The 18,984-nt window shown below is 33.3% G+C and overlaps 2 protein-coding genes across 2 annotated transcripts in view; one reads left to right on the top strand and one right to left on the bottom strand.

The window, feature by feature from the left end:
• The window catches only part of LOC131641708 (uncharacterized), a 32,294-nt gene extending 13,530 nt beyond the window's left edge, over positions 1–18,764 (bottom strand). The window contains exon 1 of the mRNA XM_058912007.1: positions 17,592–18,764. The gene's annotated coding sequence lies outside the window, so the exon portion shown is untranslated. The remainder of the gene's footprint in view (positions 1–17,591) is intronic.
• On the top strand, positions 10,107–16,417 carry LOC131641703 (uncharacterized). The gene is made up of 2 exons (XM_058912003.1): positions 10,107–10,162; positions 15,013–16,417. The coding sequence occupies exon 2, from the start codon at positions 15,020–15,022 to the stop codon at positions 16,370–16,372; it is 1,353 nt and encodes a 450-aa protein (XP_058767986.1). The 5' UTR covers positions 10,107–10,162; positions 15,013–15,019; the 3' UTR covers positions 16,373–16,417.
• Positions 18,765–18,984: the final 220 nt, after the last annotated feature.

Genomic DNA, 18,984 nt, shown 5'->3' with positions numbered 1-18,984 from the left:
CCGTATCTGGAAACAAAAGAGTTGGCATTGGTTATGAGGGTGAAACCCCATACAAACTTGAACCTGTTGAGGAAATGAAAATTACATACAAGCCATTGTATGATCAGTTCAAGTATGGCCACTCTCATGATATTAGGCACACTTCACATGCACAAAGTTTTCACATTACACACACTAAGAAGCATGTGACACAACCTAGGAAATATCATGAAACTCACATTAAGAATTATCATGCTGTTCCTCCTATTGCTTACAATGTTAAATCCAAGTTCAAACAGAACTTGAGAAAATCTAACAAGAAAGGACCCAAGAAAATGTGGGTACCTAAGGATAAGATTATTCCTATTGCAGATATCCTTGGCTGCAAGAAGGACAAAGCACAACATGTCATGGTACCTGGATTCTGGATGCTCGCGACACATGACAGGAAGAAGGTCTATGTTCCAAGACCTGGTACTTAAGTCTGGAGGAGAAGTCAAGTTCGGAGGAGATCAGAAGGGCAAGATAATTGGCTCTGGAACTATAAAATCTGGTAACTCTCCTTCCATCTCTAATGTACTTCTTGTAGAAGGATTAACACATAACCTTTTATCTATCAGTCAATTAAGTGACAATGGTTATGATATAATCTTTAATCAAGAGTCTTGCAAGGCTGTAAATCAGAAGGATGGCTCAATCCTATTTACAGGCAAGAGGAAGAACAACATTTATAAGACAGATCTGCAAGATCTTATGAGTCAGAAGGTGACTTGTCTTATGTCTGTTTCTGAAGAGCAGTGGGTCTGGCACAGGAGATTAGGTCATGCTAGTTTGAGAAAGATCTCTCAAATTAACAAACTGAATCTTGTCAGAGGACTCCCTAATCTGAAATTCCAATCAGATGCTCTTTGTGAAGCATGTCAGAAGGGCAAGTTCTCCAAACCTGCATTCAAGTCTAAGAATGTTGTTTCTACCTCAAGGCCATTAGAACTCTTGCACATTGATCTGTTTGGACCAGTCAAAACAGCATCTGTCAGAGGAAAGAAATATGGATTAGTCATCGTAGATGATTATAGCCGCTGGACATGGGTAAAATTCTTGAAACACAAGGATGAGACTCATTCAGTGTTCTTTGATTTCTGCATTCAGATTCAATCTGAAAAAGAGTGTAAAATCATAAAGGTCAGAAGTGATCATGGTGGTGAATTTGAGAACAAATCCTTTGAAGAATTCTTCAAAGAAAATGGTATTGCCCATGATTTCTCTTGTCCTAGAACTCCACAGCAAAATGGGGTTGTAGAACGAAAGAATAGGACTCTTCAAGAAATGGCCAGAACCATGATCAATGAAACCAATATGGCTAAGCATTTCTGGGCAGAAGCAATAAACACTGCATGCTATATTCAGAATAGAATCTCTATCAGACCTATTCTAAATAAGACTCCCTATGAATTGTGGAAGAATAAAAAGCCCAACATTTCATATTTCCATCCTTTTGGATGTGTATGCTTTATTCTGAACACTAAAGATCATCTTGGTAAGTTTGATTCCAAAGCACAAAAATGTTTTCTTCTTGGATATTCTGAACGTTCAAAAGGCTACAGAGTATACAATACTGAAACATTGGTTGTAGAAGAATCAATCAATATCAGGTTTGACGATAAGCTTGGTTCTGAAAAACCAAAGCAGGTTGATAATTTTGCAGGTTATGATATTGACATCTCAGAAGTTGTTGAGCCAAGAAGCAACGCATCAGAAGCAGAGCTTCTCAGAAGCAAGGAATCTGAAGACCAAGTATCAGCTTCTCTGGAGGATCTAAGCATATCTGAAGAACCATCTGTCAGAAGATCATCCAGACTCATTTCTGGTCATTCAGAAGATGTCATTCTTGGAAAGAAGGATGATCCAATCAGAACAAGAGCATTCCTTAAGAACAATGCAGACTGTCAATTAGGTCTTGTATCTTTGATCGAGCCAACTTCTGTTGATCATGCTCTAGAAGATCCAGACTGGATAATCGCTATGCAAGAAGAACTAAATCAGTTTACAAGGAATGATGTTTGGGATCTTGTTCCTAGACCAGATGGATTCAATATTATTGGTACAAAATGGGTCTTCAGAAACAAGCTCAGTGAGAAAGGAGAAGTGGTAAGGAACAAAGCCAGACTGGTGGCTCAGGGTTATAGTCAGCATGAAGGAATTGATTATACAGAAACCTTTGCACCAGTGGCCAGGTTAGAATCTATTCGTCTATTAATTTCTTTTGCCACTCAACATAACATCACTCTCTATCAGATGGATGTTAAGAGTGCCTTCTTAAATGGTTATATAGATGAAGAAGTTTATGTCCATCAACCTCCTGGTTTTGAAGACTCTATGTCTCCTAATCATGTTTTTAAACTTAAGAAATCATTGTATGGATTGAAACAGGCTCCCAGAGCTTGGTATGAACGCTTAAGTTCTTTCCTTCTGGATAATGGTTTCACTAGAGGAAAAGTGGACACTACTCTCTTCTGTAAAACCTTTGAAAAGGATATTTTAATTTGTCAAATATATGTGGATGATATTATTTTTGGAACATCTAATGCTACACTTGGAAAGGAGTTTGCTAAGTCTATGAAGGCTGAGTTTGAAATGAGCATGATGGGAGAACTCAAGTATTTCCTTGGAATACAAATAAATCAAACATCAGAAGGAACATATGTTCACCAAACCAAGTATGTGAAGGAACTTCTGAAGAAGTTTAATCTTCTGGACTGCAAAGAAGCCAAAACTCCTATGCATCCGACATGCATCCTAGGTAAGGATGAGGTAAGTAAGAAGGTTGATCAGAAGGTATACAGAGGTATGATTGGATCTCTTCTATATCTGACTGCTTCTAGACCTGACATTCTGTTCAGTGTTTGTTTGTGTGCTAGATTCCAATCAGATCCTAGAGAATCTCATTTAACTGCTGTTAAGAGAATTCTAAGGTATCTGAAAGGTACTACTAATGTTGGTTTAGTTTACAGAAAATCTAAAGAATACAACTTAGTAGGATTCTGCGATGCTGATTATGCTGGAGACAGAATTGAAAGAAAAAGTACTTCAGGAAGTTGCCAATTTCTTGGAAGTCACTTAATCTCCTGGTACAGCAAGAAGCAAGCAACCATTGCTCTATCAACCACAGAAGCAGAATATGTCGCAGCTGCTGGTTGTAGTACACAGATGCTCTGGATGAAAAGTCAGTTAGAAGATTATCAGATATTTGAGAGTAACATTCCTATATTCTGTGATAATACTTCTGCTATATGTTTATCTAAGAATCCTATTCTTCATTCAAAAGCTAAACATATTGAGATAAAACATCATTTCATAAGGGACTATGTTCAGAAGGGTGTTATATCTTTAAACTTTGTTGATACAGACCATCAATGGGCTGATATCTTTACAAAACCCCTAGCTGAAGATAGGTTTAAGTTCATTCTGAAGAACATCAGTATGGATTTATGCCCAGAATGAGAAGATGAGAAGTTCTCATGTATGAGTATCTTCTGAAATGGATGTGGAACATTTTTTTTTAATCAGAAGTTCTGATTGAATTCTTTTAGAAATTATGATTCGGTTATTACTAACGTTTCATTGTCTAAGTTGATTCAGAACCTCTCTTAAAGCAAAACAGCTGTTACGCTTTATCTCGGGATGGTAAACCTGTCATTTCTATTCATGGATATGCGCGCGTGCAGTTGAAGGGACGCCGACCATAGGTAACTGTGCTAGTCACCTCATTTGTCTTTATTATATCTCTCCTCACGTCACGTAACATTAAATGCTAGTCATCATACGTTTCATTTTCTTTTCTTTTTAAATACTCATCAAAATGGTCTTCGGTTTCCTATCTCTTTGTTTTCCTCTTAAAGTTTTTTTTCTTTCTTCTCTCTCTCGTTTTTCATTTCTTCTCTCAAAACCTAGCGATTCACCCTAAGTCTGTTGAAGCTCCATGACTCAAAGGCGACAGATCTCTGTGCATCTCGGGATGGCTCTTCTAATACCACTCAAGTCAGACTCTTCTTTGATGTTGTTATCAACTTTCATCCAAAGACAGAAGACTTTCTTGAGTTGTGGGAAGATATACTCAACTTCTATGTTGAGTTTCTTGACCGAATGTTGTTCTTTTTAATTTTTGTAGTCATTTCCTCTTTGGAAATTCTACTTTGTAGTTTTCTTTTCCTTGCTGCTTCTGCTTGTTTTGTATTTGCTAGGAATGTTTCTCATCTTGTTAAACATAGGAACCTTTTGTAATATCTTTTGATTATCAATGAAAAAGTTTCCTTGTGTTTTACATTCCAGTAAATGTTTTCTTTTGTCGTTTTATACATCTGAATCTTTTTAAATATTCTTTTTGATGTTATGACAAAAAGGGGGAGAAGATAAATGATAAATGATTTGATTAAATCTATCAGTTGCTGGGTAAAGGCTCCCACACATTCACTAACAAGAACTGCAAGTTCTACATAGTTTAAGTGTTTTGCAGGTACAAAGAAGTGAAGTGAATCTTCAGAAGCAAACACTAGAAGCAAAACCATAAGAAGCGTTATTCTGTAAAAGGAATAAGCTCTTGGAAACTGAAGCAAGCTGAGTGCTGTCAAGCTTCAGAGATCAGAAGCAAGAAAGAAGAATGAATCAGAAGCACTGATAATAGAATTTGAATATCTTTGTCTATCCTGTTATGACAAAATTCTATTTGCTCTGATACATATAATGTTATGGCTCTGATACATTATTTGCTCTGATACACGTTTTTAGCCTAAATGCTCTGATACATTTGGCTCTGATACATATCATGTATTTGAATATACATTTTATGTTCTAACTCGTTCATGCTGACTTTTGTCGTTTAGTTTTTGTTCTGTAACATTTCAGGATGTAGAGATGCTCAGATGATGCTCTGGTACATTCAACAATGTTCTGATACAAGTCTAGCATGAAGTGATGTTGGTAGACATTCAAAGTTCTGAAGCTATCCGAGGGAAGCAGAAATCAGAAGATGTGAATGCTCCAAAAGATCCAGAAATTCAAAGTTCTGAAGCTGTCCTGAATGGAAGCAGAAGTCAGAAGCTGTGAATGTTCTGAAGATCAAAGAAATTCAAGTTCTGAAGCTGTCCAATGGAAGCAGAAGTCAGAAGCTATGAATTCTCTGAAGGCAGAAGCTTATATGATCGTCTCTACCGAAATAATCAGGGAAGTCTTTTATCAAAGTTCTTCGAGTATTTATTTCAGGGGGAGATTATTTATCTCAGGGGGAGATTGTTAATCTCAGGGGGAGACATATTCATATGCTTATGCTATAGCTGTGTAATTTGTCTTTTTCCGTCTACTCTTTCTGATCGCAAATTCATATCATTTATATATGTTTTTGTCATCATCAAAAAGGGGGAGATTGTTAGAACAAGATTTGTTCTTATCAATTATCTTAGTTTTGATGATAACAATAATATGAATTTTGCTTAAGATAATATGGTACTCTAATCCAATGCAATTTCCCTTTCAGGAAATATATAAAGAGTACGCATAATTCAGCGCTCAGAAGACGTGTCTCAAATGGTTCAGCATGCAACATCAGAACATGGTCTGGCAAGACATCAGAAGATGGTCGAAGCAGAATCAGAACATGGGTCTATGAAGCATCAGATGAACAAGAGATCAGAAGCACTGAAGATCAGAAGATGGTATCACGCAACAGAAGCACTTCAAGATCAGAAGATCAGAAGATGCTTTGCACCAAGCTGTTTGACTCTGATGATATTCAAACGTCGTATTCACAAACATCAGATCAGAAGGAAGTACACGTGGCAGACTACGCTGACTGACAAAAGGAACGTTAAAGCTACTAAAGGCAACGTCAGTAGACACAGCGTGAACAAGGCTCGAGGTAGTTGACAAAAGCGTATAACATTAAATGCGAAGCTGTACGGAACACGCAAAGCATTAAATGCATCCAACGGTCATCTTCTCAACGCCTATATATATGAAGTTCTGATGAGAAGCAAGGTTAACGATTTCGCACCAAAACAACTCATATCAAACTTGCTGAAACGCTGTTCAACTCTAAACTCAGAATCTTCATCTTCATCAAAGCTCACTACATTGCTGTTGTAATATCTTAGTGAGATTAAGCTTAAACTGTAAGAGAAATATCACAGTTGTGATTATCGCTTTTAAGAAGCATTTGTAAACTCTTGAATAGATTACATTAAGTTGTAAGGAACTAGAGTGATCAGTTGATCAGTATACTCTAGGAAGTCTTGGCAGTTGGCTGAGCAGTTTGTAACTAGAGTGATCAGGTTGATCAGAATACTCTAGAGGAAGTCTTGGCAGTTGGCTGAGCAGAAAGTCTTAGGAGTGAACTAAGCCTAGAGTGATCGTGTTGATCAGTAGACTCTAGAAAAGTCTTAGGAGTGAACTAAGCAGTTGTTCCTGGAGTGATCAGGTTGTGATCAGAAGACTCTGGAAGACTTAGTTGCGGACTAAGTGGAGAACCATTGTAATCCGTGCGATTAGTGGATTAAATCCTCAGTTGAGGTAAATCATCTCTGCGGGGGTGGACTGGAGTAGCTTCGTTAACAGCGAACCAGGATAAAAATAATTGTGCATTTTATTTTTATCGCTCAAGATTTAAACTCACACTTATTCAATCCCCCCTTTCTAAGTGTTTTTCTATCCTTCAGGGTCATCATTTTTTCCCTGCAAAAATTCACGAGTTAGGTAGTCAGCAAGTGAATTATTTTCACCTTTAATGTGTTGAATATCAAACTCAAACATAGATAATTGAGATTGCCAGCTAGCAAAAATTTGCTTAGCAACAAGATTTTTAACATCTTTTTCAATAATTGATTTAGCTGAGCTGCAATCAATTTTTAATAAGAATTTCTTATTAAGAAGATCATCTTGAAATTTTGAAATACATTTTATAATAGAAAGCATTTCTTTCTTAATAGTAGAATACTTAGATTGAGTAGGATTCCATTTTCCAGAAGTAAATCTAACTAATACTTCTTTTGATGTATCAGGTATAACCTGTTTAAGGATTCCTCCATAGCCTAAGTCTGAAGCGTCAGTTTCAACAATTTTGAAATACTTAGGATTATCAAGAGATAAACAAGGCAAACATTTGACCTTATTTTTGATTCTTTGGACTGCCTGAGAATGTTCATTAGTCCACGGGCCAGGATTTTTTCTAAGCCTAGCATGTAATATGGCAGTATCTTTAGCAAGATTTTCATAATAATCTGCTATATAATTAAGACTACCAAGGAATCTTTGTAATTGTTTCTTATCTGTAATAATATTGGGGAATTTTGAAGCAAATTCAATACTTCTTTGTATAGGAACTATTGTTCCTTGGTCAATTTCATGACCCAAAAATCTAACTTTAGTTTGAAAAATTTTCATTTTAGGAGCAGATATAACTAATCCATTATGTTTAATTAATCCTTTAAATATTTTCAAATGTTTAATATGTTGATCTATAGTTTTAGAAAAAACTAAAACATCATCAATATAAACAATTATAAATTCTGTATAAGGATTAAAAATATCATTCATAATATTTTGAAATTCAGAAGGGGCATTTTTAAGGCCAAAAGGAAGGACATTCCATTCATAATGTCCAAAGGGTACGGTAAAGGCAGTTTTATACTTATCAGATTCATTAATCTGAATTTGCCAATAACCAGATTTCATATCAAACTTAGAGAAGATTAAAGCATTGTTTAATCTATCTAAAAGGTCTTTTTTATTAGGAATATGATACCTAATCCATCTTAACACCTTATTAAGAGGCTTGTAATTAATAACAAGTCTAGGGACCCCACGTTCTTTTTCAGCAGCATTGTTAACATAAAAACCTGTACAACTCCAAGGAGATTTGGATTTTCTTATTAATTTTTTCTCTAAAAGAGATTCTATCTCCTTTTTGCATAGCTCCAAATACTCATGGTTCATTTGAGCTGGCCTAGCTTTGGTGGGAATCTGACTTTCGTTAAAGTCATCAAGATAAGGTAAAGAAATAACATGTTTCTTTCTATCCCAAAAAGCATTTGGTAAATCATTACACACTTCATTTTTAAACTGTTGCTCAATCAATTTGATTTGTTCTTTAATCTCATTTTTATTAAGTTGTTCATTAATATTTAATAAACTAATTTCTTCTCTAAGAAAACTTAATTGTTTTTCTTTATTTAAAAGAATACTTTTAACTTCATTAAGCATTTTAATATGAGGGTCAGTAATAAATTCAAAAGTGATTGTCTTACCATTAATCATGGTAGTGATGCCTTTAGTGTCTACATTAATTAAAGGCATAATACTATTTAAAAACGGAGTTCCCAGAATAACTCTATGAGTCATATTTTTTACTAAGATAAAATGGGTAGGTAAGCAAATATCTTGATTACAAACATATGTATTAGGTAATTTATAATTAACCGTTAATTTGTCACCACTAGCCTGGGCAAGGGTTTGAGTGGTTTTTGTATAATACTTGGTAGGAACAATTCCTTCCTGAAGACAATTAAGGTCAGCGCCACTATCAATAAGGGCAACTTCATTTTCTAAGATAAATGTTCTATTAACAACTAAAGTTATTTTAACAAACCATTTTTGAGAAATTACTCTATCAATAAGAGTAAGAAACCTATCATTAGTAGTAGGACTGCTAGTAGAAGATATTTCTTCAACTTTAAGGTTACCTGTTTCAAGTAAGGAAACCCTTTGAGATAATCTTTGATTATCATTCTTTATCTGAGTAATTTCAGATTTCAAAAGATTAATTTCTCTATGTAAATCAGAGAGGGAAACAGGAGTTTCACGGACATTGGATTGGTGAAATCTGGATAAAACCTCACTTAATTGGTAAGGGGCTTCAATAATGATAGGAGATTCTTTTTTAGAATTTTCTTGAATCAAAACTTCAAGCATTTTTCTTTTAAGCTTATTGTCAGAGATAGATTCAATAGCTTTTATGGCTTCATCTTGTTCTGTAGTAAGAACATTAAGACCATTCGTGTCAACAATAGACTTCCAGTAATCAATTTGATTACATTGACAATTATTATTGTCAGAATCATCAGAGGAATAATCTGATGATGATTCATAAATCATGTTAATATCTTCATTAGAAGAATTAGTCTCTGATTCAGACTTAATTAAGCAAACTTTCTCAAGTTGAAAACGTAATTGCTCATCCTCAATTTCATTGAGAGCCCTTTTCGTCCAACATTGGTTTGCATAATGACCAGCTTTACCACATTTGTGGCAAGATACATCAAGCATCTTAGCTTTTCTTTTGCCTTTATGATTAAGAGGCTTATCTTTTGGTCTACTTTTATTAAAGTGACTCCTTCTCTTATTCTTTTTATAAGAATTTTTGTAACTATCCTTATTTTGATGAGATTTATTTCTGAATGTTTTTCCTTTCCTTTTCTTACTTTCTGAAGATTTTCCAAGATCAAAGGCAAATTGATCACAAAATTCACCCATTTGGTGTTTTTCAGAAAGTTTTTGTTTCTTAAGCTGATTTCTAAGCTTAATATCACAATATAAGCTTATCCATGTCTGATAAAAATTTATTAGACGCTCTCCAATTAACTATTCATACTAATGGTTACAATTTCAAACCTGGTAGTGAAATTATGGCTATATGTTATAGGGTTTATTACAAAGTCCTTACCACATTAAACCCTAAAGCTAAACAAATATCGTTTCCTGGAACTACTACTTTAGTTCAAACAAATTTGCTTACCTCTAATGTTGCAACTAATAGGTTGCTTAAATGGGATGAAATTACTTTTCCAGAAACCTGGAACCTCCCTCAGGCCATTGAACCGGAACCTATCCTTAATAAGGATGTTGATCAAATAATCCAATCAAGTGATGGAGATCTAGAGATAAATTTTAACTCTAAAAGAATGATTAGAATACCTAGATCCATGTCTGGAAGACATTCTGTGAATTCTATAAATGAATTTTATTCTGCTCCCAGTCAATTAGCTAGACCTTCAACTTCTCAATTAAGAGAAGAAATAGAAGTTGTTGAAAATATAAGACTCAGTGAAAACAAAATTCCTCATGGTATATATCAAAAACCAGATCCTGCCTCCGCTGAATTACACTTCTTGGTATCATCACCTGGTTAAAACCTAAGGTATATTTCTGAATTCAACTTTTGTCTATGAAAATCAGTGGCTAAAATTTTTGTTGGGGAAGGTTAGGTAACTTAGAAGAAACTAAGTATGTAGGTTTTTCGCTTGTTATTAGTAAATTTATATTAAGGCAACAAGTTGTAAGGGTTTTTTCAAAACTGAAAATGTTTTTTAGTGTTTTCTTATATTCATCGTTTTTTCCCAGGAAAGGGAGTGTTAAGATGATTTTAAAAAGAAATTTTTGCTGAAAAACATTGGACATCTTTGATTTAGGAGAAATCCTTCTATCCCTTCGGGTTGATAGTTAAACAATGTTTTTGTTTGCAAAGATGACTTATCATTTGTTGCCTAGATATATTTGTACTAAGAACAAGAGTTATATTTACCTACTTAGTTTTACCTAAGGTATCTAATCGTCCACAACATCCTTAGCCAGCCATATTTATGGATTCTGATGATGATAATCATCAAAATAATTTGATTAAACATGAAGAACTTGTGGAATATCCAAAAAATTTGGATAAACTTAATAAATGGACAATTCCATCAGTACCTTCAAATCAAATTTATAAATTTGGAAAAATAGATATATTATCTCGTTTTGCTGTAAAAAGTTTAAAACAAACTATCTTACAAAAGCAGGAAATTTATTAGTTACTATATAACCAAACAAAAAGAAGAATTGGTTTTTATGAAAAAAGACGAACTTTTAGTTCTTCAAAAACCTTGGGAAAGTATCCAAGGAGAAAAAATGGAATCTCCTTTTCCCCCAGAACAAACAATAAGTTTGGGTTCTCATACTGAAGCTACACCTTATCTTACCCTTCAATTACAAAGGGTTGAACAAAATCAGATTACTCTAAAAGAGTTAAATTCCATAATTAGATCCAACAATTATACTAATGCCTACCTTGTTTGTTTTGGAGAACAATTTATTTCTCTAGAAAAAGAGCTTTTATCTATTAAAGACCTTTTAAATAAACAAATAGCACGTCAAAAAATTATTATTGACCTTATTAATAAACCTAATACTCCAGAACAAGCTTCTACATCTACAATATTAGATGTCCCTATAATTCAACCTCCTATTCCAATAGAAGGATTTAAAATGGAAACAAATGGTAATGAGTTTGTTCGCATTCTTGAGAAAAAGCTTAAAGATTTACATTTAACGGTTATGACTAACCAAGACTCTTCCAATGAAGAAGACATCAATGATTTAGCAAATATGTTTGCAGATTTAGACATTAATAATCAAGATACTAATGAGATAAACCCTGTTTATAGCTCTAAACCCTTAGAAAAATACTATTATAAACGTCGCTCTCCTCAAGACGTACTTTTTGAGGAACCTGAACCCTACCAGAATTCATATTCTGGAAAAGCCATTTATGAATGGAATATTGATGGTTTAAATGACAAGCAAATAGTTGATACAATACATAGAATAATTATGTATTCAACTGTTTGTAAACAACACGGAAATTCTGACAGCGAAATTGCCTCTTTCATATCAACTGGATTTGTTGGTCAATCAAGAGGCTGGTGGGATAATTATATTACTGAAAGTCAGAAAAAAGATATTCTTAACCATAAGAAATTAGTTAAGTCTGAAAATCCTGGAACCGGAGCAAGTAGTATTGCCACCACAGGTGAAGAAGATGCAGTTTATACACTGTGTCTCTCTATCCTTCAACATTTTGTTGGAAACAATGTCCCTATTGGAGAGAAACTTCAAACTTTACTTAAAAATCTAAGATGTCCTTCTCTTACACATTTTAGATGGTATAAAGATACCTTTTTGTCTAGGGTTTACCAATTAAAAACTCCTAATTCCATTCACTAGAAAGCCAAATTTATTGATGGATTACCCCATTTCTTCTCTCAAAAGGTGAGAAATTCTTTAAGAAGTAAAAATGATGGGATAAATATTAATTACCATGATCTTACTTATGGTCAAATTATTAGCACTTCTGTTAATGAAGGATTAACCTTATGTAATGATATTAAGCTTAGAAATCAGCTTAAGAAACAAAAACTTTCTGAAAAACACCAAATGGGTGAATTTTGTGATCAATTTGCCTTTGATCTTGGAAAATCTTCAGAAAGTAAGAAAAGGAAAGGAAAAACATTCAGAAATAAATCTCATTAAAATAAGGATAGTTACAAAAATTCTTATAAAAAGAATAAGAGAAGGAGTCACTTTAATAAAAGTAGACCAAAAGATAAGCCTCTTAATCATAAAGGCAAAAGAAAAGCTAAGATGCTTGATGTATCTTGCCACAAATGTGGTAAAGCTGGTCATTATGCAAACCAATGTTGGACGAAAAGGGCTCTCAATGAAATTGAGGATGAGCAATTACGTTTTCAACTTGAGAAAGTTTGCTTAATTAAGTCTGAATCAGAGACTAATTCTTCTAATGAAGATATTAACATGATTTATGAATCATCATCAGATTATTCCTCTGATGAGTCTGACAATAATAACTGTCAATGTAATCAAATTGATTACTGGAAGTCTATTGTTGACATGAATGGTCTTAATGTTCTTACTACAGAACAAGATGAAGCCATTAAAGCTGTTGAATCTATCTCTGACAATAAGCTTAAAAGAAAAATGCTTGAAGTTTTGATTCAAGAAAATTCTAAAAAAAGAATCTCCTATCATTATTGAAGCCCCTTACCAATTAAGTGAGGTTTTATCCAGATTTCACCAATCCAATGTCCGTGAAACTCCTGTTTCCCTCTCTGATTTACATAGAGAAATTAATCTTTTGAAATCTGAAATTACTCAGATAAAGAATGATAATCAAAGATTATCTCAAAGGGTTTCCTTACTTGAAACAGGTAACCTTAAAGTTTAAGAAATATCTTCTACTAGCAGTCCTACTACTAATGATAGGTTTCTTACTCTTACTGATAGAGTAATTTCTCAAAAATGGTTTGTTAAAATAACTTTAGTTGTTAATAGAACATTTATCTTAGAAAATGAAGTTGCCCTTATTGATAGTGGCGCTGACCTTAATTGTCTTCAGGAAGGAATTGTTCCTACCAAGTATTATACAAAAACCACTTAAACCCTTGCCCAGGCTAGTGGTGACAAATTAACGGTTAATTATAAATTACCTAATACATATGTTTGTAATCAAGATATTTGCTTACCTACCCATTTTATCTTAGTAAAAAATATGACTCATAGAGTTATTCTGGGAACTCCGTTTTTAAATAGTATTATGCCTTTAATTAATGTAGACACTAAAGGCATCACTACCATGATTAATGGTAAGACAATCACTTTTGAATTTATTACTGACCCTCATATTAAAATGCTTAATGAAGTTAAAAGTATTCTTTTAAATAAAGAAAAACAATTAAGTTTTCTTAGAGAAGAAATTAGTTTATTAAATATTAATGAACAACTTAATAAAAATGAGATTAAAGAACAAATCAAATTGATTGAGCAACAGTTTAAAAATGAAGTGTGTAATGATTTACCAAATGCTTTTTGGGATAGAAAGAAACATGTTATTTCTTTACCTTATCTTGATTACTTTAACGAAAGTCAGATTCCCACCAAAGCTAGGCCAGCTCAAATGAACCATGAGTATTTGGAGCTATGCAAAAAGGAGATAGAATCTCTTTTAGAGAAAAAATTAATAAGAAAATCCAAATCTCCTTGGAGTTGTACAACTTTTTATGTTAACAATGCTGCTGAAAAAGAACGTGGGGTCCCTAGACTTGTTATTAATTACAAGCCTCTTAATAAAGTGTTAAGATGGATTAGGTATCCTATTCCTAATAAAAAAGACCTTTTAGATAGATTAAACAATGCTTTAATCTTCTCTAAGTTTGATATGAAATCTGGTTATTGGCAAATTCAGATTAATGAATCTGATAAGTATAAAACTGCCTTTACCGTACCCTTTGGACATTATGAATGGAATGTCCTTCCTTTTGGCCTTAAAAATGCCCCTTCTGAATTTCAAAATATTATGAATGATATTTTTAATCCTTATACAGAATTTATAATTGTTTATATTGATGATGTTTAGTTTTTTCTAAAACTATAGATCAACATATTAAACATTTGAAAATATTTAAAGGATTAATTAAACATAATGGATTAGTTATATCTGCTCCTAAAATGAAATTTTTTCAAACTAAAGTTAGATTTTTGGGTCATGAAATTGACCAAGGAACAATAGTTCCTATACAAAGAAGTATTGAATTTGCTTCAAAATTCCCCAATATTATTACAGATAAGAAACAATTACAAAGATTCCTTGGTAGTCTTAATTATATAGCAGATTATTATGAAAATCTTGCTAAAGATACTGCCATATTACATGCTAGGCTTAGAAAAAATCCTGGCCCGTGGACTAATGAACATTCTCAGGCAGTCCAAAGAATCAAAAATAAGGTCAAATGTTTGCCTTGTTTATCTCTTGCTAATCCTAAGTATTTCAAAAATGTTGAAACTGACGCTTCAGACTTAGGCTATGGAGGAATCCTTAAACAGGTTATACCTGATACATCAAAAGAAGTATTAGTTAGATTTACTTCTGGAAAATGGAATCCTACTCAATCTAAGTATTCTACTATTAAGAAAGAAATGCTTTCTATTATAAAATGTATTTCAAAATTTCAAGATGATCTTCTTAATAAGAAATTCTTATTAAAAATTGATTGCAGCTCAGCTAAATCAATTATTGAAAAAGATGTTAAAAATCTTGTTGCTAAGCAAATTTTTGCTAGCTGGCAATCTCAATTATCTATGTTTGAGTTTGATATTCAACACATTAAAGGTGAAAATACTTCACTTGCTGACTACCTAACTCGTGAATTTTTGCAGGGAAAAAATGATGACCCCATATAGGGGAAGAGGCCGCGGCTATGGCCGTGGTGGAAGAGGGAGTAACAATATGTTACCCCAACCTGAATCAAACATTCCTCTAATAGGGGATTGGACTACAGTTTACAAAGGAAGAAAAATGCAGCAATTACCTGCATCTTCCTCAAAAAAGGAAGATATTGCTTCCTCGTCTAATAAAAATACTTCCTACAAGGAAATTGCGGTTAATAACCCACCTCAAGAACAACTAGATTATTTTGAAAATCCAGTAACTGAAAAAATCATGTATGTTGATGAGGAAGATATTAAGATAAATCCAAATGATGGATGGTCTATCAAAACAAGATACCTCGAATCACGAGGATATCCAGGTCTTCATGGAAAATCTAGGCCTCACCTAGAAATTCTTTTGACTGTTACCGAATCGGTAACAATAACTCATCACTACCAAAACAATAACCCCGAAAGTTTTATAAACTTTAGTAAATGCCATATTAATAAAATCTTGTTACCAAGAGAATGGGGTCTCAACCCAAATGGTGAAAAAGCAATAAGAATTGCTGAAGGAAAGTATATTTACTTTAATTATTGGGACTATGTCCAAGCTTTTACTCAAGCTTTTTATTACCAAAATCCTAAGAATAAGCATTCATGGTTCTTCTCTATTAATCCCGAATTGATTAATAGACCAGTACCAAATTGGTTTTATGAATGGTGGACAAAATTTGGTCCGTCTTTGGAAATATTACCCAAAGAAATACTTGACTTGTACAACCCCTGGTGTGATAATAGTCCACTTATCATAAATATTTTATCTGAAAATTTAATCACAGGTCAATGTCCATTTTTATTCTTTGCTAAATTTCAGATTCCTTGGATATGGAGATGGTCTATCACCATGTCACAAGATAAATTCAATATTCCCATTTTAGAAAGAAATTTCTTTTATAAATGGTGGAACAAGATGAGTTCCGAAGAGATCCAAAATAAAATTATTATGATTCAAGCAGCCATAGCTGAAGATCAAAATAAAAAAGCCAAAGAGCAAAATTCCCAACAAATGTCCATGGGAAATTTGAAGAATTTCTTCCAAAGAAAATATCCAAATGAAACAGAAGAAGAAATTATGGTTAGAACGCTGGATTATATGAAGAATCAATTCTTCTCCACTTTTCCAACAAAAACATCAAGAGATGAAAATTCATCTATGAAGACTAGCTCTTCTATGGGATCCATGGATTCCAATAATTTTGATTGTTTGGCAGGAGAAACCCAAGCAGAGGACCCTACTGCTGAAGATTTTTGGGATGCCATGATTCAATCCATGGCCCAAAAGGCAAAGGATAAAGCCAAAAGATAGTAGAATCTCAAGACATATAGAAATGGACAAGAAAGCATCTTTTCTTGTCGTCCATTTCAAAAACCAAGTCAAGATGAGAATCTTATCTTATGGGAAAAAGCAATGCTAAAGACAAAAGCAAAGATAGGAAGGAATCTTATCTCGGTAAAAGGCCCATGCAAGCATCTTTTGTTGGACCATGCAAGCATCTTTTGGAATAGTAACAGAAAATTTCCTGCTTTTGTAAGATAGTTTGTTTTTTGTGAATTATTATTGTGACGATGGGGCCCAAAAGGCAGGATCGAAATAAATTGTTCTCCAAAACAAACAAGGTAGGCATTAGTATAATTGTTGGATCTAATTATGGAATTTAACTCTTTTAGAGTAATCTGATTTTGTTCAACCCTTTGTAATTGAAGGGTAAGATAAGGTGTAGCTTCAGTATGAGAACCCAAACTTATTGTTTGTTCTGGGGGAAAAGGAGATTCCATTTTTTCTCCTTGGATACTTTCCCAAGGTTTTTGAAGAACTAAAAGTTCGTCTTTTTTCATAAAAACCAATTCTTCTTTTTGTTTGGTTATATAGTAACTAATAAATTTCCTGCTTTTGTAAGATAGTTTGTTCTAAACTTTTTACAGCAAAACGAGATAATATATCTATTTTGCCAAATTTATAAATTTGATTTAAAGGTACTGATGGAATTGTCCATTTATTAAGTTTATCCAAATTTTTTGGATATTCCACAAGTTCTTCATGTTTAATCAAATTATTTTGATGATTATCATCATCAGAATCCATAAATATGGCTGGCTAAGGATGTTGTGGACGATTAGATACCTTAGGTAAAACTAAGTAGGTAAATATAACTCTTGTTCTTAGTACAAATATATCTAGGCAACAAATGATAAGTCATCTTTGCAAACAAAAACATTGTTTAACTATCAACCCGAAGGGATAGAAGGATTTCTCCTAAATCAAAGATGTCCAATGTTTTTCAGCAAAAATTTCTTTTTAAAATCATCTTAACACTCCCTTTCCTTGGAAAAAACGATGAATATAAGAAAACACTAAAAAACATTTTCAGTTTTGAAAAAACCCTTACAACTTGTTGCCTTAATATAAATTTACTAATAACAAGCGAAAAACCTACATACTTAGTTTCTTCTAAGTTACCTAACCTTCCCCAACAAAAATTTTAGCCACTGATTTTCATAGACAAAAGTTGAATTCAGAAATATACCTTAGGTTTTAACCAGGTGATGATACCAAGAAGTGTAATTCAGCGGAGGCAGGATCGGAATTTTATGAATTTTAAGGAAGTGGGTAGATGAGAGACAGAGTTATATAAAAACTTTGTTATCTTATTGAAAATTGCGTGCTTACAAACGAAACGAAATTCCCTTTATATAGGGATACAAAGGCTTACTATTCAAGCCGGTAAAAGCTACCTACGATGGCCGGTTACAAAAACATAGAAGAATTATTAATGCCGGGTACACATTGGGCCCCATCGTCACAATAATAATTCACAAAAAACAAACTATCTTACAAAAGCAGGAAATTTTCTGTTACTATTCCAAAAGATGCTTGCATGGTCCAACAAAAGATGCTTGCATGGGCCTTTTACCGAGATAAGATTCCTTCCTATCTTTGCTTTTGTCTTTAGCATTGTTTTTTCCCATAAGATAAGATTCTCATCTTGACTTGGTTTTTGAAATGGCCGACAAGAAAAGATGCTTTCTTGTCCATTTCTATATGTCTTGAGATTCTACTATCTTTTGGCTTTATCCTTTGCCTTTTGGGCCATGGATTGAATCATGGCATCCCAAAAATCTTCAGCAGTAGGGTCCTCTGCTTGGGTTTCTCCTGCCAAACAATCAAAATTATTGGAATCCATGGATCCCATAGAAGAGCTAGTCTTCATAGATGAATTTTCATCTCTTGATGTTTTTGTTGGAAAAGTGGAGAAGAATTGATTCTTCATATAATCCAGCGTTCTAACCATAATTTCTTCTTCTATTTCATTTGGATATTTTCTTTGGAAGAAATTCTTCAAATTTCCCATGGACATTTGTTGGGAATTTTGCTCTTTGGCTTTTTTATTTTGATCTTCAGCTATGGCTGCTTGAATCATAATAATTTTATTTTGGATCTCTTCGGAACTCATCTTGTTCCACCATTTATAAAAGAAATTTCTTTCTAAAATGGGAATATTGAATTTATCTTGTGACATGGTGATAGACCATCTCCATATCCAAGGAATCTGAAATTTAGCAAAGAATAAAAATGGACATTGACCTGTGATTAAATTTTCAGATAAAATATTTATGATAAGTGGACTATTATCACACCAGGGGTTGTACAAGTCAAGTATTTCTTTGGGTAATATTTCCAAAGACGGACCAAATTTTGTCCACCATTCATAAAACCAATTTGGTACTGGTCTATTAATCAATTCTGGATTAATAGAGAAGAACCATGAATGCTTATTCTTAGGATTTTGGTAATAAAAAGCTTGAGTAAAAGCTTAGACATAGTCCCAATAATTAAAGTAAATATACTTTCCTTCAGCAATTCTTATTGCTTTTTCACCATTTGGGTTGAGACCCCATTCTCTTGGTAACAAGATTTTA

The sequence above is a fragment of the Vicia villosa genome, unplaced genomic scaffold, assembly GCF_029867415.1.
Source record: "Vicia villosa cultivar HV-30 ecotype Madison, WI unplaced genomic scaffold, Vvil1.0 ctg.003983F_1_1, whole genome shotgun sequence".
In the NCBI taxonomy this organism is placed as follows: domain Eukaryota; kingdom Viridiplantae; phylum Streptophyta; class Magnoliopsida; order Fabales; family Fabaceae; genus Vicia; species Vicia villosa.
Note: the sequence above shows the minus strand (reverse complement) of the source record. Positions and strands in the feature narration are given on the sequence as shown.